The following is a 20,388-nucleotide window of genomic DNA, read 5'->3' on the forward strand; positions in this document are numbered from 1 at the left end:
ACCACTTATGATATTAACAGCTAATAAATCAAATGCATAACCTGGTCCTGTTGGTGAAGTATTTAATATATTGCATTAGTGAACTCTAAAAAATGCAGCTCGACCTACTTATGTAGAAACTGAAATCTGTATAAAGCATAAGTCCCGTACTTCCGGTAATCAGTATAGGAACATGTTTAAGTAGATGCCATACAGCAAGGTTGTCTGCATTAAATACAATAGTCAGAGACAAAAGCTGATTGCAAAAAATTGAAAATCAGACATTACATAGTACATGACAATATCACATGGATCCAGAGATCTCCCCATTCATTGCTCCAATTGGTCTGTTAGAGTTTCTTCAGGTTCACAGCTCAGGGGACGTGTCTGTTCTCAGGGGTTGTGTACATTGTGTTATAGATCTTTCCCTGTAACTCTTTCCACATGGTCTAACAGAAGATATGGCTGGTGGCAGGTTAAGATTTAAACTGAGCATGTGCGACCACCTCAGTGAGGTGTACAAGAAATAATCAAAAGAACAAACAGCAGGTAGTGCTATACAGATACACTTCATTGAATAGCTCACTGACTCTACAAAAATTTTAAATATGTGCAATTACAAAAGTGTTCAGATCCAGGTGCTGGTTTGAAAAATATTTTTTTGTGGCACAACCCCCTTAAGTTACTACCAGGTACAATTCTATATGTGTATTTTCGTGTAGCTGATCAGGTCAAAGTAATGCGATGAACATTTTGTTTCAGGCTTATTTGAAAGACATAAGTTGCTGTTTTCTTTCAATATGACAATTAAGATTGAGCAAGCAGATGGCAGGGTGCCACAGGAAGAACTGGACTTTTTTTTGAAAGGTAATAAAACTAAAGCAATGATCACGTTAAGGCACACATTATTTCCGTCAGTCACCTATAGGTGATATTAGCTCTTGTAATGGGAGATGTCACGTTTGGATTTGCATTCACTTCCTTTCCTTCCCTTGTAGGAAATATCTCCTTAGAGAAAAGCAGGAGGAAGAAGCCATGCTCTTGGCTCCTTGACCAAGGATGGGAGGATATCATGCGCTTGTCTGAACAGTTTCCAACATTGTTTGGGTCGCTCCCTGATGATGTAGAGAGACATGAGTCACAGTGGAAAGCTGTAAGTGTCAAATCCATGTCAACATTATACCAAATGAGCTGCAAAATATTTAAAGGGGTTTACTGAGATTTTTATACTGATGACCTATCCTCTGGATAGGTCATCAGTATCTGATCGATGGGGGTCCGACACCCGGGACCCCCGACCTTCAGCTGTTTGAGAAGGCACCGGCGATACCAAGCACAGCTGCTATACAGTGTACGGCGCTGTTCTTGGTAAGCATAAAGAAGGCCACGGCACTCACAGGAGCACCAGTGCCTTCAACGATCAGATACTGATGATCAATCCAGATGATAGGTCATCAATATAAAAGCCTCAGAAAACGGCTCTTTAAAGTACCTGATGTTCGGGGCAGATTATCCCTAATTAGCGTTAATTTGCATGTGCAAAGGTGCCACCGATTACCTGATGAATGAGCGAAACAAAGGAAATCTTTGCCTTTTAGCCCAAACAGTAACAAACTTCCTGTTGTTCCCTAGCATTGCTGTCTATTATTTTGTCTTTTCAGCGGAATGGACATTGTTGGCATTGTGCCACATTGTGCCACTAATGAAATAACCTCTATAGTCTTTATATAGAAAGTTATGGAACTGTGTAATATACTTCATTTCAATGGAGTCCCAGTCAGGAGGGTTCATAGTTATAGCAGAGTTTTCTTTAGAGCGTCTTCTATATTGTAGCTTGAAGGGCTTCTGTAGACCTAAACAGAACCGCAGAACAAGCTTCTCACCTGTACATTGTAACAGATACCTCAGTTGTGTGAACAATATGTGGTATGATTGTTTGTATTCACTGAAAGCAAGCCAAGATCTAGTAAGCTTTAACAACAGAAGACTGGATAACAAACGTATTCTAACCAGTCCAGATAGAATGTCCTTCTGCTTGCTGTTGCATTACTTAACCCTTACATGCATATGACTTTCTTTTATTCAGTGGTATGACCTGGACACTCCCGAACAATACCCCTTCCCCCTGAGCTACAATGACAAACTTTCCACCTTTCAAAAATTGCTTCTCCTGCGATGTTTCAGAGTAGACCGCGTCTATAGAGCTGTGACGGACTATGTCACTGTCACCATGGGAGAGAAGTGAGTACAGTCACTGGATAACAAATCAGTCATTTTCCTACATACTTCTAATGTTGTAATATTCACTTTTCTCTCTGGTACCATCTTCAGGAGTCAATGGTCTCCAACCTGTGGGTGGCTTTCTAGTTGTAGGTGAAATTACAATTTCCAGCGTACGCTAGCTGTCATGATAGGCTGGGAGTTATAATAATAGTTTGATTATTAGATGTGTGCCATTATCTTGATATAAAAACCTGAAACGGTACCGCCTGTATTGTAACATGCGTGTGCTTGATGGATCACTGATCTGGAGCCAGTTTGACCAGACGGCCAGGAAAAAGCACCACTGGGAGCATCTGTACTACAGACGGGAACACAGTGCGTTCATTTACAAATTATAGATTGCCTGTGTTTAACTATATCGCTGCTGGAAGCATGGTAGAAGAGAGACCTTCAGATGTCTGCAGCACATCTACTATCTGTCCTCTCAATAGGCTTTGAGGAGCAGACTTCTCTGATTGTCTCTTTATATTGCTTGTTAAAGTGCTTTGATACGTTTGTGTGTTATGTTGTCTAAGCTGCTGCAATGTTTCATATGAAACTGATCAGAATACATTATGTACATGGTCAACTAGATATCGCCAAATTATAAGGTCTCCTTCACAACTATCTTCTCCTTTTCAGCTTTTTTTTTTTTTTTCGCTTGTAAAATAAATTCCGCCATTTTCATGCATTTTTCTTTGTTCTTTATAGGCATTTTTGGTGGGTTTTTTAAATTGTTTTATTTTTTTTATTTGTAACATGAAATTCCTCTTGCATTTTTTAAGCCCTATAGTGAATCCTATGACAAAATGCCATAACATACACCATACCTAGAGCATTGTTTTTTTTTTAATAAATGCCCACTTGACTCAAAAAAGCTGAAAAGTGACACCAAAACGAGAATCAAATTTTTTTTGTAGTGCATTTAGTATTTTACTATAGACTTGAATGTAACCTCTTCCCATACAAAACAATGAACTATGAAAAACTGCTGCATGTGAGACCACCCTGAAGATGCATATCCATCTGCCACTAAGACATATCGATACAGACAATACAGATAGCATGTGATATCCTGATGATTGACATCAAATGAAAAAATACAAACCTGCTCACCAGGCTCCTATGGTGCATAATGGTGCCCAGTGTCCTGTTTAAAGGGCTTGTCTCACTTCAGCAAATAGCATTTATTATGTAGAGGACGTTAATACAAGGTACTTACTAATGTATTGTTGTTATCCATATTGCTGCCTTTGCTGGCTGGATTAATTTTTCCATCACATTATACACTGCTCATTTCCATGGTTACGGCCACCCTTTAATCCAGCAGTGGTGGACATGCTTGCACACTATAGGAAAAACGGCTATCGTATTTAGTGGCTGGGACCGTGGGAGCATGCATAGGCTAGTGCTTTTTTTCTATAGTTTGCAAGCACGACCACCACTGATGGATTGCAGGGTGGTCGTAACCATCAAAATGAGTAGTGTATAATGTGGTGGAAAAACTAAACCAACAGCAAAGATGGCAATATAGAGAATAACAATACATTAGTAAGTGCCTTGTATTAACTTTCTCAACATAATAAATGCTATTTGCTGAAGTGAGACAACCCCTTTTAGGACTCTGCAGAATATGCAGTACAATTTCCCTGTCTCTTTTACTATGCAGATAAATCGTGGTACATAAAACATAATAAATTAATATATTTATTTCTGGAAAAACATGAATATATTTTGTTACAACCCCTAGATATGTGCAGCCACCAGTCATAAGCTTTGAAGCTATCTTTGAACAGAGTGTTCCAACCTCACCTATTGTCTTTATCCTGAGCCCTGGGTCTGATCCTGCTAGTGACCTCACAAAATTGGCAGAGAGGTCAGGATTTGGAGGAAATCGTCTTAAGTTCCTTGCCATGGGTCAGGGGCAGGAAAAGGTAAGTAACGTGTCTGGTTGTCTGTAGGCTTTAAGCGATGTTCCCATTTGCTGTGACACAACGTTTCTGTCTAACATACAGATAAATTTAGCTTTGAGGATACTTCTGTTGTGCACGAACATCAGATGTTGTACTTTTCAGACACACAAGTGCTGAGGTTCTTGGTTCAGGACTGGATTGGTCATGGTAGAAGAATGAGGAAATCCAGTAATATATATGGATTGGTAAAAACTTTATTTCCAGAAAACCATCTCCACCAACTTACACACTGCAAACCATAGTTCTTAAAGGGGTTGTCTCACTTCTGCAAATGTCATTTATCATGTAGAGAAAGTTATTACAAGGCACTTACTAATGTATTGTGGTTGTCCATATTGCCTCATTTGCTGTATTGTTTCAATGGTTATGAGCACCTTGCAACCCAGCAGCGGTGGTCGTGCTTGCACACTGTAGGAAAAGGTAGCGGCTTCTCTGGTGGTTGGGACTGCGAGACCGCACATAGGCCAGCGCTTTTTCCTATAGTGTACAAGCACGGCCAACGCTGCTGGATTACAGGGTGAAACCATGAAAACAAGCCGTGTATAATGTGATGGAAAAATATGGACAATCACAATACATTAGTAAGTGATTTGTGTTAACTTAGCAAATTACATTTGCTGAAGTGAGACAACCCTTTTAATTATACCATTGTTTTCTGGAAATAGAGCTGCCATCTTTTACTGATCCACAAAATGTGCTGGATTTCCTTCTTCATTTTGGATATATTGGTGGGCTCACACTGTCCACCAAACTGGCACTGAATTTGCAAGCATGTTGAGCTGACAGTACTTTTCCCGTTATACTTTTGTTATGGTAGGTTGCGCTTCAGCTCTTGGAAACAGCAGTATCTCGTGGTCAGTGGCTTATGTTACAAAACTGCCACTTGTTGGTGAAGTGGCTAAAAGATTTGGAGAAAGCACTGGAGATGATAAGGAAGCCACACCCAGACTTCCGCCTGTGGCTCACCACTGATCCCACCAAAGACTTCCCCATTGGAATACTTCAGAAATCCCTCAAGGTTTGTCCCCAGGAAATGAAAAGTAGATTGATTAATAAAATTAATAGACAAAGTGATCTGTATTCTAAAATATATACATTATCTATATAAGCAACCATAAAAAGTATAACAGAAGACACATAAATAAATAGAGAGGAAGAACAAATTCCCAAATAATATAATGGATACCTTTTGTCAATAAATTGGAAGAAATAAAACCAAAAAATTTAAGAAAAGGGGCTCCATTATTATTTAACAAAAGACCAAGATCAGAAGGCCATAGATAAATATGTTCTCTGTTTCCTTACAGGTTGTTACAGAACCTCCCAATGGGCTGAAGCTGAATATGAGGTCCACATACTTCAAGATCTCACATGAAGCTCTTGATGCCTGCCAGCATCCAGCCTTTAAATCCCTGGTCTATGTGCTGGCATTCTTCCATGCTGTGGTGCAGGAAAGGAGGAAATTTGGAAAGATTGGCTGGAATGTTTCTTATGATTTCAATGAGTCTGATTTCCAGGTATGATTACTATTACATTGGTAATGTCCTACTTGCAGCATTCAGAAGCTGTGAAAGAAGTATGACGGAGTCTTGCCAAAATCTGCCAGTCAACTGCTTTGCACATGTTCCAGATGCAGGATGAGCAGGCAGGCAGAGTTTTGGCTAGCTTCTGAAGTTGCAGATGAGGGGTCCTGAAGGAACAAGGGGTGGCACTGGGAACTTGTGTAGAGTCAGATCTGGGCTCTTCATAGAGGTGGGTTTGGGCTCCAGCAACCTTTAATCATACCCCGCTGGGCAGGCTAATTAGTATAACCCACAATCTTCATTTTCTGATGATCGGAAACTGCGACAGCCATAACATAGGTATAGTTATAATGAAGTTAAACTCACCGCACATGCATTGCCATTTGTTAGATATGCTTGAAAGAGCTGAGAGATTCCCTTTAAGAAGAATACATTTGCAGAACTGAAATCTATAAGACTCACCCTCCACCGTCACATTTTTATATGAGCTTCCAGTTGGATTTGTGTTATTTGTTTAGCATCATGGTTTATAAAGTATAACGTGTTTGTTTGATGCATATTTTTGACTTCCATATTTGTGAAACCAAAGTTAATCTTTTCATACACATAATCCCGCTGTTTGGCGCATGTAGCGTCTTGATTTTGTTGTCATTGACTGTAATAGGGCTGACTATTCTGTTTTGTTCAGGTCTGCATGGAAATATTGAACACGTATCTGACCAAAGCTTACACACAGCATGATACCAGAATACCCTGGGGCAGCCTGAAGTATCTTATTGGAGAGGTTTGTCTATTTTCTTATGCTTATTCATTTCTTATAACTAACTTAGACATAACTTTAAAAGCTTAACCCTGCAGCTTCCTGGAAATCCCATGGAATTAGACATCATAGAATTAGATGATAGAAGCATCCCCCAAATCCATAATGTTTGTAGAAATAGGTCTACACTGCAAATATTCCTTAACTTTACTAGAGACACATACTGAAATAACTATATACAACTGTCACGCTTCGGTGTGGGAGGGAAACACCACACCGAGCATAGGAGGGAATGGGGTGTTAAAGTAGCCCTAAATTAAAGCATTTGAGATACACTCTGGTGCTCCAAATCAATGTACCCCCAAGGGGTTAATATCCACGCGTGGTTGAGAGACTGGACACTGACACAGAAGCTGGTCAAAGCAATCTCTAATTTATTACAGAAAGCAAGTGGTATATGTATCTTCAGAAAAGGGCAGTACTTTCTGAGGCCCAGGCATTATTTCATTGGCTCAAAAGGAAGAAGAGATAAGAGAGAGGAGATAACACCCTGGCATCTGCGCACTGGGCCCTACTTTGGAATGCGAACTAATGTAAACATCTGGTTATCGTCGCCATTTTGTAATGGCGTTTATCCTAACAATAATACTGCATACGTCATATGTGACACTTCAAGGAGGTGCTTCTCTATAGGCAGTGAATAATATATACATATCATCAAATCATATGATTGGCTTATGCATTCCTCCACACTCTATATACCTCCTTTGGGACGCCTGTACAAAGATGAGAAAACAGGCATTGCCCACAGCACAGCTCTTTGCCCCCCCTTCGCCTCTCTTCTCCAGTCTTGAAACAAAGAGGGGGGTGGGAGGCACTTGAAAAAGAAAGTTAACTCATTACAGTCCAAGAGATACAAAAATATAGAATAAAATTCACACATCTTTAACAGGGGGAACAGGGAATCAGGCCTGAGAACTAGGGAAGGAAAATAGACACCTCCTAGTGAAAACCCTAACCAAAATCCTGACTGACAACCAGTATGAACAGACCCCAAAGTTAGGTGAGTTCATACACAGAAATACCTTGAGTCCTATCAAGCCCTATAGGACCCTGGTACTAATGGCAGGGACGAGACTACCTGTTCCTCCAAAAGGAAGGACGAACAGGAGTCTCCTTCAGACCTAATACAAACAATAGGGAAATGCAACACACAGAACCCAAACAAAATACAAAAGGGAAAGGACAGACTTAACTTCAAAGGAGCAATGGAAGCACCAGGAACTCAGCTGAGATCCAACTACAATCTATCCAAAGAGAAGCTATAAACCGCGCAGCATTGTGGGAGAAGCAACTATAAATAGAGAAGGTTAAATGACCCTAATAGCAACACCTGGGGAAAGAAGGTGTGGCAAGCACCAGAAACAACACAGACATCATTTGATCTAAACGGAAAACATGTCAGATCAAACCATGTGTTGCCAGTCTCACCGATCTCCTCCCACCTGTCGCGGGAACATCCGTGACAATAACATTGTAACGGACCGTTCAGCACACAACTCCGTTCAGACGATATTCCTCTTTCCAATGCACAGGCAGCTACTGCAAGCACCAGTCTGCCGAACTGCAAACTACACGAACACTGGAAACCGCGGAACAGGAAAAGCATACAATCAGCTTACGCTCCTGGCAATCAGCATACAATCCAATTCCCCCAAGAACGAGACGACACTTCATTTTGAGGTCAAGCAGAACTCTTTAATGAGTTATTTTTCAGCCTTTTATGCAGGTCTCCTAGCAAGGGACACTCCCCCTGGGGCCCTTGTAAAAGACTGTGACAGTTTATATTTTAGCCAATCACATGCATTTACAGTATTGAAACCTTCCCAGCAATTGTACACAAAATCCCCTTCCCTCTGTCTGTAACGCAATCAACAAAATACAATGAGCATTGTCTGTGACGCAATTAACTAACACACTGGCATTGTCTGAGACGCAATCCACAAAATACAATTACCAAACGTAATGGACTAACTTAATCACTCACAGACAGAAAACACACATTTTTCCCCCAAACACAGAAAACACCCCAAAACCGCACATATCCCCATAATGTATACATCCATGGATAGCTCGGATCTGGGTGAACAACATATCTAAAAATCACCCAGATCCGAGCAGGGGTTCCCGAATTCCATGGAAGTCACATTTGGCCGGCCGCAAGCATGGCTTTCCTGCCCAAAACAGTTCCACAGATTTAAGCTGTGCGGCCGGTCTGTCTTCTCCTTCAAAGTTAGTATGGGCCATAATCCTGGGTCAGGAGGCGGGCAAACAGCCCCCTCCAAAACACCGTGGCGAAGTGGCTTTCGCCACAAACATTAAGGGAATTTAGAGCAGTGTGGTATAAAAATGGATAATTTTATTACCTTGAAATTCTTATATATGCCTAAGGTTTCTTTAACACTAGAGTTTGGCTTGTGCAGCAGGCTGCTCTCCTGCTGTATCTGTCCTAACGCTTGCACATGTGTGCTGCCGGAACCATTCTGCGGTTTTTGTCCGGCGTCCTCTTGGCATGTTTGCCGTTCTGCGGCCGCATCCTCCACCCATCCCTATTATATTGAATGGGGCCGGGCCGGACGTCCGGCAGCACACATGTGCAAGCATTAGTATGGATCCGGCAGGCTGTTCCCCTGCCGGAACAGCCCAACGCAAGTGTGAAAGAAGCTTAATAGTATAAAGAGACAGATGCAAATTGTGTTTTTAAGGCAAATATGGAGCGCCCCACTGCAGTCAGTGAGGAATTTCCGTTAGACTGGGTGCACAGATCTATGACATGATTTAGCAGAAAGTGCAAGTTCCCATCTTAGTAATCAGTTTTCCTATAAAATAGCCCTATGGTCTTATGTCTTGTGTCTATAAGTACCCTAATATTAACTGTATATATAGAAACTGTAGAAAGTGCTTTCTTTCAAATGTTAACAGTATTTGGAGGTGATGATATTCTGTGTATAGTAAAGGAACCTAACAGTCTAGCAGAACTTGTGACAAAGGATCACAATTTTATATTTTTTGAATTGCCATTAAAGAGAACCCCCTCACCATGAAAATGCAGTGCACTCTGCAGGTAGCATGTTATAGAGCAGGAGGAGCTGAGCAGACTGATTTATAGTTTTGTGGGAAAATATTCAGCATAACCTTTATTTCATTAAAGGGGTTCTCTGGACTTCCATGCTTTCTTCTAACCCATGGAAGAAAGACAGTTTAGTTAGTACTTACCCGTTGTCCTGCTGATGCCACCGTCCCCAGCGCCGTACATAGAAATCACTGGGCCCCATAGCAAGAATCTAAATTGGGCCCCTATAGCCCCTCCCACTACCCGTTCTTCACCAGTATATTCAGCAGTGTTGTGAGCTGTGAGGTATAATTTACAGCTCGTACCCCACATATCAGTACACTGCTGTATATACTATATTTCTGTACACATTGCATCTATTTACCTCATACCTCACATATCAGTACAAGACTGTATATACTATATATCTCTATACATCGTACCTCACATATCAGTACACTGCTTTATATACTATATATATGTACACACTGCATCTATTATACCTTGTACTTTACATATCAGTACACTGCTGTATAATATATATTTATATATGTATATATATATAGTATATACAGCAGTGTACTGATGTGAGAAGTACAAGGTATAATAGATGCAGTGTGTACTGATGTGTGGTCAGTTATATATTATGGTTATTGTGTGATTATGGTTATTGTGTGAGGTGCATGAGGTATTGAGGTTGTAACGGTCTGCAGTACTATATATATGAGTGCGATATGAGTAAAAATAGGGAATGGGGTGCAAATCAAGAGAAAGGAGGAGGACCTCCTCTTACCACTCTTTTCTAGTTTCAGTAGGGAGCTCAAAGTGCAGTTCTTCTCCATGATGTTGAGGGTAGAAGGACCAGTGATGATGCTCTGTGCAGTTCCTTTACTAGATATATAGGACCTGTGACGATGATGATGATGTCATCACAGGTCTAGGCAGATGCTCCTACCTAACCTGGGAACTCCACCATTCTTTGTGCAGTTCCTTTACTAGATGTACAGGACTTTTGATGACATCATCACAGGTCCTTTAGCTTTCTCCACTGATGATAGGCATACTATACTGGAGTTGGACAGTAATGAGTGTAATTAGGTGGCGGAGCCTTTGGTTTACTGCTGGCCTCTTTTCCCCACCGGCCCCATAGCAGCTGCATGGTCTGCCTTTATTGGAGGTACTCCACTGACCGTCTCCGTTGCAGTCACACAGGCTGTGGACTGTTCCACAGGTTGTCGAAAACATTGGTTTTTGAAATGCCCGGAGAACCCGTTAAATTTTAATTCTTCTTATTCTGTGCTTTGAAATCAAGGAAGTGGTCCTATGAGTGACTGGCGTCTCTTTCTGTATGCTGTCAATCAAAGGTTTCACTTCAGAACCCAGAATGAGCTTTAATGAATGAAATCCAAGTTATACTGAATCTTTTCCCACTACATTAACTATATATTAATTTGCTCATCTCCTCCTGCTCTATAACACATTTTATATATACCGTATATATATATATATATATATATATTGATATGCAGACTAGACCACTGAAGCCAGTGATTAGCCACTGATAGCACATGAGGTATACAGAGACTGGTGACAACGACTGGATTGGCCTGGCTGAATTAAACAGGCATTTTATGTATATAATTAATTATGACAATTTAGACTGAAAGGGGGTAGGTGGAATTCCATCCCAGCTATGTGTTCAGTCACTAACAACGGTGTATTTCTTTAGGTCATGTATGGAGGAAGGGCCATTGACAGCTTTGACCGTCGGATTCTTACCATCTACATGAATGAATATTTGGGCGACTTTATATTTGACACATTCCAGCTGTTCCATTTCTATAAAAATGACGATGTCGATTATAAAATTCCAAGTGGAGACAAAAAAGATGACTTTGTTGGTAAGATCAGTGTTGTCCTCATAAACCGGATTAAAAAAGTGTTTGTCATAATTTCTAGGGCCAGGGATTTGGGGTGATCTTTAAAGAGGTATTCCGGTTTTGCAATTTCCAGCATCAATTGCCTGAAAACAACATGTTATCATGTTTTCCTGCACTCCATCACCGTCATGTGACATTTTTCACTGTGTTACATCCACGCTTCAGTAACATCTGAAGCGTGGCAAGGCTTGTAAGGCTCTCCTCTGTTAACACTTCATGTCCTTCCTCTGAAGGCGGTGTTCTGCTTATCTTCCTGGACCCTGCCCTGTAGACGTGATGTCAGCAACGATGCTGTGTCTTAGAACAGAGTTTTTTCAAAGGGTATTCTGGTTTTGTGATATTGATGAACTATGATCAATTTGTGACTGGTGGAAGTCCAACCCTCCGCACCCCTGCCATTCAGCTGTTTGAAGGGGCTGTGGCGCTAGTGTGAAAACTGCATTCTCTTCAATGTAGTGGTCACGCCATCTACATTGTAGTGGTGGTGCTGGGTAATTACAATACATTCACTGGGACAAACAGCTTTAATTACACTGCATCACAACCACAATGTAGACGGCGTGCAGGTAAACATTGAAGAGAATGCAGCTCTTGCAACCCCCTTCAAACAGCTGATTGAAGGGGGTCCGGAGAGTCAGACCTCCACCAATCTAAAACTGATGAACTATCCTGAGGATAGGTCATCAGTTTCATGAAACCGAATACCCTTTTAAAGGAAGCTTGGCTCTGTGATGTTCTAGGTGGGAGGGGAAGGAGAGGCAGAGACCTGACGCTACAGACACTCCCCGTGTGTCTTATGCCAGGATATAAACACAGGGTACCGATCATAGATTGGAATTATGATGGAGGAGTCAACATCTGACTTATATAATGCAGTAAGGTTGAAGGCTGGTGGATTATTTTTTTTTATGTAACTGGAAAACCCCTTTAATACTAGTGTTGATCACGAATATTCGAATTTCGAATTTTTATCGCGAATATAGGTACTTCGAAAATTTGCGAATATTTCTAATATAGTGATATATATTCGTAATTTAGAATATTAGATTTTTTTTAAAATCTGTACACATGATCCCTCCCTGCTTCTAGCTTGTGGGCCAATGAGAAGGCTGCAGTATATTTGACTTTAGGAGTAGTGTTGTTTGCGAATTTTCGAATTTTTATTGCGATTTTTTTTTCAACTTACAACTATTAGACAAAGAAGATTATAGCACTATATTAGCTAAATTGCTCTATATTACTTTTTTTTTTACGAATATTTGCTATATTGCTATAACTTCGTTTTTTCGAATATTCGTAATATTCTAAAACGAATATATAGCAATATAGTGAATATTCGAAAAAAATAACGAATTTAGAGCAATTTAGCTAATATAGTGCTATAATCTTCTTTGTCTAATAGTTGTAATTTTTTTTTTCATCTGAAGTTCAGATTGGAAAAAAATTACAACTATAAAAAAAATAAGATTATAGCACTATATTAGCTAAATTGCTCTAAATTAGTTTTTTTTCGAATATTCACTATATTGCTATATATTCTTGTTTTAGAATATTACGAATATTCAAAAAAACGAAGTTATAGAAATATAGCAAATATTCGGAAAAAAACGAATATAGAGCAATTTAGCTAATATAGTGCTATAATCTTCTTTGTCTAATAGTTGTAAGTTGAAAAAAATCTCAATAAAAATTCGCATGACGAAAATTCGCATATTACACGATCATTACATTGCCGATTTTTCGAGTAGAAAAAATCGTAGAATATATACCGAATATTCGAATTTGCGAATATTCAACGAATATTCTACAAAATATTCGCGAAATATCGCGAATTCGAATATGACCCCTGCCGCTCATCACTATTTAATACTACCAGCCTGGCTCATAGCTTTTAGTGTAGACTCGGGTTTATCTGAATTCATTCTCTTCCCTACTCTCATCAGTGCAAATTGCACTCACATGCTGTACCCTACATCCAGAGTTTGGAGAAAAACAGGCAATAGAGACATTACATTAGTACTTTGATTAACTATATCATATAAGAAATACAAAAAGCTTCTTTTATTAATCTTCATGCTACTTTATCATGTATTGACTTTGATCAACAGAGGAAATAGAATCGCTTCCACTTGCAAATACCCCTGAAGTGTTTGGCCTGCACCCAAATGCTGAAATTGGATACTACACACAGGCCGCTCGGGATATGTGGTCTCACCTCCTGGAATTGCAGCCACAAACAGGTATGAGAATATGAGTCACCAAGTTACTGTATAATTGTGTTGTCTGCTTCATGCTGTATATTATATTATTATTAAAAACTGCTACAGTGGTCATTTGATTTGAAAAAAGGAAGTGTTCATGTCAGACACAAGACTAGTGAATTGATTCCTACCAGGGGCAGAATTACTAAAGCTGCTCCAAAAGTGCCTAAGCGGGCCTAGCGTGTTAAGGTCGAACATGTGGCGCAGTTAATGTTCATTGCAAGTGATGGAAAGGAGAGTAACATTAGGGAGTAGATGAGTAATGTAAGGACGTAAAATAAACTAGTATAGAAGATACACTAAAGCCAGTTAAAAGGGATTGTGCAACCAGGAAAACAGAATGCACATAAACAGCAAAAGAAATCCTGCTCAACCTAACAATCCCCCCGCTGCCCCAGCCCCTTGCTGGACTCCGTGTTTCCTGCCCCTTCTTGACATGGACTTGTAACCACTACTGTCAATCATTGTGATTGTTTGCAGTGGTTACATGTCCATGTTGAGGGGGAGCAGGAAGTAGAGAGACCACTGGTAACTGTTGGAACCAAAGTGGTAGGCATTGGTAAGGTATGACTTATCACTTTATCACATCCTAAGCTGTTTTCTGGAATCTTAGAGAAGTGTAGTTCCATTCCAAATTTTGTTAAAAAGGTTTTTGCAAGATTTTATTTTTACTGATGACCCATGCTCTGGATAGGTGGTGGTCCGACATCAGGCACCCCCACCGATCAGCTGTATGAGGAGACGCGTGCGCAGTGCTGCTGTATGTCTATGGCAAAGCAGCAGCAACAGGAAGAGAGAAAGGAGACGGCATGTGAACACTGCGTGTGCCGTCTCCTCATACAGCTGATCGGTGGGGTTGCCGGGTGTCTTTCCCCCACTGATCTGATATTGATGACCTAATCTGAGGAAAGGTCATCAATATAGGAGAGCCTGGCCAACTCCTTCAACAGTTTTAAGTAAAATGCTGCTTTGCTGTGTGTTTGCACAAATTGAAGAATTAAACTAACTTTATTGTTTATTTTGAATTTAAAATTACTTATAAAATTATTTAATTACTTTGTGAGCCCCTTGAGTTTTATGTCCGAGGGCCTGATCAAAGACATACCGCTCAGGACAGTGATTGGCGGCAGCCGTCATGTGCCATATACCTGCATGTCACTGCTGCAGTTATAAAAAGGGACTGGCGGCACAGACAACAATCGGGGGTGTGTCCAAAATGTTAAATTATCTCGGATGAGGAAACACCCTAGCTGCATCTACACTTAGATCCCACTAGGGCGGCTTTACAGTTCTTGATAGCTTGGTTCACAAATGGTTTGTTTGAAATTGCATTCCCTGATCCACTGACAGTATACACACGTACTGGCCTAATTTCTCCCTACAACCAGGGCACTAAAAAATCTTTTTAAAGGGAGGAATTATGTCAGTAGGTGTATATACTGTAATTGTATATCAGCCAGAGTCCAGGAATGCAATTTCAAACATAGTTACATAATATTAGTTGAAAAAAGACAAAAGTCCATCAAGTTCAACCAAGGGATAGGTGGGGATGTGACTTTTAGGAAGGGCGAACCAGCCCTAATGTCTGGGGGGGCCTCTAGACTCAATCATGCATTGAATATCTTCAGAAGAATGGATCAGAGTAGGGCCATTACAGTGGGTGTGATGGTTCCGCAAACCGCACGTGCTGTTTACAAACTGACTGTTTAATACGCATGTCTGAGTGTTTTTGGCCACATAGCTGCTTTGTACTCTCATCTTTAGAAGATACCACCTCAGTGATAGGTGCTCTTTAACCTAACCACAGTCTGGAACTAGCCCAACCTAATTAGCATGTTTATCAGATGTAACATTTTGCTTTAATATCTCTACAGGCGAATCAGGCACAGGTATAAGCCGGGATGAGTACATCGGGCAGGTGGCAAAGGATATTGAGAACAAGCTGACCCAAATATTTGATCTGGACCAAATTAGGAAAAATTATGGGTTGGAAATATCACCAACCACAGTGGTGTTACTACAGGAACTAGAGAGGTTTAACAAGCTGATAATACAAATGTCCAAGTCTCTAGCTGAACTTCAGAGGGTGAGTATAATGATGAACTGATGACTACACCTTTATACCAGTCACTGTATCAATTTGTGCACTGGACCATTACTACAATTTAGACATGTTTTTGGCTGTATTGACTGACAATGTTATCACAATCTCAGACCAACCCTTAATATGGTAATAAACTCTACAAATCAGAATCCTGGAAATAATGAATATCAAACTTTTTTTTGCATATGAAAGTTCTTTTCTGTTCTTTTGTGTCCAAAGGCTTTGGCTGGTGAAGTTGGAATGAGCAATGAGTTAGATGAAGTGGCTCGAGCACTATTTAATGGGCAGATTCCAAGCATATGGAGAAGACTGGCTCCTGATACCCTAAAGTCTTTGGGAAACTGGATGATTCATTTCAGGGCACGTTATAACCAGTACACATCATGGGTATGATGATTTTTTTTCTGAATATTAACTGTTCTGTTCATTCCAGTGGTATTTATATACTGTACGTACTTGCGGTGTCTGCATACTATCATTGTGGTTGTAATAAGGGCACAATTACTGAAGGATACCCTATCTTCTGTATGCTAGCATCCATGATAACTGTAATTATCTGTGTTCCTGCAGGTGAATGAGGGCGAGCCAAATGTCATGTGGCTGTCCGGCTTACATATTCCAGAGTCCTATCTGACTGCTCTTGTTCAAGCCACTTGCAGAAAGAATGGATGGCCACTTGACCGATCTACATTGTATACTCAGGTTACAAAGTTCCGTACAGCTGAAGAGGTCACTGAGAGACCCGGACAAGGTAAGAACTGCCAAAGAGCCCATTTCCTGAACTGCCACTGAAAAATCGGACTATATCTGAAGGGGTTCAGGCCCCTTGTGGAACAATGTAGCCCCTTGGATGGCACTGTGTACACATTTGGATATGTGAAGTGTTAATATGGGAATTGTGGTCTAGGAACATTTTAATAATTCTGATGCTGTGCTATAAGGAATTCAAATTTGCAGTCATATTTTGAATTTCTAACGGTTGCCTCCTGTATGAATGCATGAATCTTCCAACGATAAAACTATTTAGTGGATTGATAGTTTTGCAATGCCCTGATTTTAAGTGTCTGTGACTACTTACCATTAGGGCTCATGCACACAAACGTATTTTTTGTCTGTGTCCGTTCCGTTTTTTTTTGCAGCTATACGGGACCATTCGCTTCAATAGGGACACAAAGAAAGGAATTCAATTGTGTGCATTCTGTGTCCGTTCCACAAAAAAAAAAAGTGTTCTACGGACAAGTATATGACTGTTCTATTAGGGGCCAGCTGCTCCATTCTGCAAAATACGGAATTCACACAGCTAGTATCCGTGTTTTGCGGATCCACAATTTGCAGTCATGTGCATGAGGCCTTAAAATAATTTTCGGAGACTTTTTTTTACTGATGACCTATCCTCGCAGCACGCAGCCTTCTCTCTGCTCAGCAAGCACAGCACTGTACATTGTGCAGCGGCTGTGCTTGATATTGCAGCTCAAGTCCATTTAATGGGGCTGAGCTGCACCTAAGTCATGTGACTGATGAACGTGTCGTCACATAGCCTAGACTATGCTGAGAAAAGGCTGTGGCGCTACTGCGAGCACCGCTGCCTTCTCAAACAGCTGATCGGCGGGGGTCCTGGGTGTTGGACCTCGAACAATGAAATACTGATGACCTATCCAGGGGATAGGCATCGGTAGAAAAGTCTTGGAAAACCCCTTTAAACTTCAGTAAAGTGCAATGTACTGTTTTGCTTAAATATATTACAGCTGTAATGAAATACTTATGACAAATCCTCTGTGCATGTGGTCCTATGAACAGATTTGATAGGATTGTATTAGTCTTGTGTATGGCGTAAATTCAGAAGTTATGACAGATCATATTTTTGTCCTTTTGCACAGGATGCTTTATTTCTGGCCTTTACCTGGAAGGAGCTGACTGGGACATTGAGAAATCCTCTCTAATTAAAAGTAAACCCAAAGTCCTTGTAGTGGAGTTGCCTGTATTAAAGGTTATCCCAATTGAAGCTCATCGTCTTAAACTACAAGTACGTAGCCGTATGGCAGCCTTGTTTATACAATCCATCTTAACGTTTTTTTAATAAAGAGGTTAAACTTTGCTATGACGATATTGTAACCCAACACACACATACATCAGAATACAGGGTTGGTGCTGCAGCCTCTTCCTACGCCATCATGTTCAACAGTCACATGGCCTAGGAGCAGTTCAGTCCCATTCAAGTGAAAGGGCCTGTGAACCACAGCCGCTATACAACATATGGTGAGCGCTGTGACCTCCTTCAAACAGCTGATCGCCGAGTGGCGGGAGACCTCCACCAATCTGAGGATAGTGACGCTATAGAGCCAAAAACTGCCCACGTCCATGCTGCAAGGTCTGTAAATCCTCATTCACATTGTCATATCAGAGTATAGCAAACTTTCTTCATTTAATCCATTCATAATACATGCAGATAAAATGCACAAGTGTGCACATTGGATTGAATGCACATAGATGTCGCTGCCGGAAAATGAACTGATGGAATGAACTCAGGTTTTTAACTTTTTTTCTATGTGATTTATATTGTTGCTACCTTTTGAAAAAGGTAGGAATTAAGCTTATATGAAACAAATACACATATTGTTGGTTAAATGTGCAAAAGCCACATAACAAGTCCATGTGGAAGTCCAGACTGGACTTAGTTACCTGCAGAATGGCCCTAACTACGCTATATCCATTCTGGACTTCTACATGGTATGATGCTTGGGCACATTTAGGCCTCTTTTGCACAAGTGATACAGATTGTGTCAGGATCTGTTCAAAGTCCAATCAGTTTGTTCTGTGTGTGTGTGTGTTTTCCGTCTGGATTGTATCCGGATTGCATGTGTTTTTCATATATGTGAAGAAAAAGAATAATAATCTACATCTCCAAGCAACCATCAATGAAAAACGCATTGCATCCAGATACCTTACGTTTTTCACGCAAACCCCGTTCACTTCTATGGAGCCAGAGTTGCCTGAAAAACGTACAGTATAGAACAGAACACGATTTTTCCTAAATATGAAGATCATGTACGAAATACGACGCTCATGTACACAGAACCCTTTGAAATGAATGGGTCAGAATTCAGTCTGGATGCTATGCGTTCACTACACGCACCACATTTGGATGGCAAACTCGCTGGTGTGAAATAGGCCTTATGCATTTTATGTGCTTGTGTTATGAATATATTAAATGAAGAAAGTGTCCTTGTGTTTTATATGACATGACTATCCTGAGGATAGGCCATCAATATCAAACTCCCAGAAAACCTCTTTAAAGTAAACCTCCGGTGAATACCAAAGCTTACCACTGTATTCATTCCATCAGCCTCCTCAATAAATAACCTTTGCAAGTGCCAAGCTTGTAGGCAGAGCCAGATGAGGGGCTGATACGCCACCAGAGGGGAACATCCTTATTACTGCAGATAACGTCATGGCTGCATAGATTCTGGGTTCCTTCTTTCCGTTCTCTTCACTAGAGAAAATATGGAGGTGCTATGAGCAGCAGTGGTCTAAGAAAGTATTGACACACGTGTTTGCCCTGGTAAAAGCAAAATCGGTCATGTTTAGTGTTGAGCAAACTTGTGTTTTCAAGTTCGACGTACAAGGTTCGGGTTATCTAAGAATTCCGTTATGGATTCCGCTACCACGGACCATAACTTATGGTCCGTGGTAGTGGAATCCATGACAGAATTCTTAGATAACCCGAACGCCGAACTTGAAAACACAAGATCGCTCATCCCTCGTCATGTTGCTTCTATTCTCTGTACTGCGCGGAGTGAAATGTTGTAACTGATTGTATTTTGTGTTTCAGAACACGTTTAGGACCCCCGTATACACTACGTCAATGAGGAGGAATGCTATGGGAGTTGGGCTGGTTTTTGAGGCTGATCTCTTTACAACAAAACACATCTCGCACTGGGTGCTGCAAGGCGTCTGCCTTACACTTAACGCTGACTAAATGTTTTTTTTTTAAGAGATAATATATTTTTCTTGTTTAATGTGTAAACATTTCTATAAATGCAAATCTGAACACTTAAATACATGGTGTCTTGTGTTTATTACTGTATTACGTCTGAGAAATGGCGTTCAGTGGTATGGATTGATACGGAATTCCACTTGTATTTCAATATTTAGGAGCATAGGACTCCCTCTCCATCCCATTCAGAATTAAATGGATTCTGGGAAAATACTGAACAGTGAGATATACACTGATCACCATAACATTAAAACCACTGACATGTTTGGTGTATAAGATTGATCATCTTAAAATAAAATGGATGAGTGTAAGGCTGGGACTACACGGTGACATATAAGTAACTTTCCATGACCAAAAACATTTGCGTGTCTTGTCTGCAACTTGCTATTGCATGACTATTTTACAGCAAATGCAGCCAAATTGAAGAAAAGTCTCATGCAACCTGGTCTATGAGGGGAAAGTCGTATGCTGCTGCATTAA

The 20,388-nt window shown here is 40.5% G+C and overlaps 1 protein-coding gene across 1 annotated transcript in view; it reads left to right on the forward strand.

The window, feature by feature from the left end:
- DNAH10 (dynein axonemal heavy chain 10) overlaps positions 1 to 19,890 on the forward strand; it is a 155,084-nt gene extending 135,194 nt beyond the window's left edge. Inside the window, exons 66-79 of the mRNA XM_040416217.1 lie at positions 742 to 846; positions 978 to 1,132; positions 2,066 to 2,220; positions 3,992 to 4,175; positions 5,032 to 5,232; positions 5,522 to 5,731; positions 6,426 to 6,521; positions 11,339 to 11,510; positions 13,658 to 13,789; positions 15,685 to 15,896; positions 16,134 to 16,301; positions 16,485 to 16,665; positions 17,792 to 17,937; positions 19,744 to 19,890. Of these exons, the coding sequence (XP_040272151.1) occupies positions 742 to 846; positions 978 to 1,132; positions 2,066 to 2,220; positions 3,992 to 4,175; positions 5,032 to 5,232; positions 5,522 to 5,731; positions 6,426 to 6,521; positions 11,339 to 11,510; positions 13,658 to 13,789; positions 15,685 to 15,896; positions 16,134 to 16,301; positions 16,485 to 16,665; positions 17,792 to 17,937; positions 19,744 to 19,890 (2,264 nt within the window). The remainder of the gene's footprint in view (positions 1 to 741; positions 847 to 977; positions 1,133 to 2,065; positions 2,221 to 3,991; positions 4,176 to 5,031; positions 5,233 to 5,521; positions 5,732 to 6,425; positions 6,522 to 11,338; positions 11,511 to 13,657; positions 13,790 to 15,684; positions 15,897 to 16,133; positions 16,302 to 16,484; positions 16,666 to 17,791; positions 17,938 to 19,743) is intronic.
- The last annotated feature ends 498 nt before the right edge of the window (positions 19,891 to 20,388 follow it).

This window comes from Bufo bufo, chromosome 2 (genome assembly GCF_905171765.1).
Source record: "Bufo bufo chromosome 2, aBufBuf1.1, whole genome shotgun sequence".
NCBI lineage: Eukaryota > Metazoa > Chordata > Amphibia > Anura > Bufonidae > Bufo > Bufo bufo.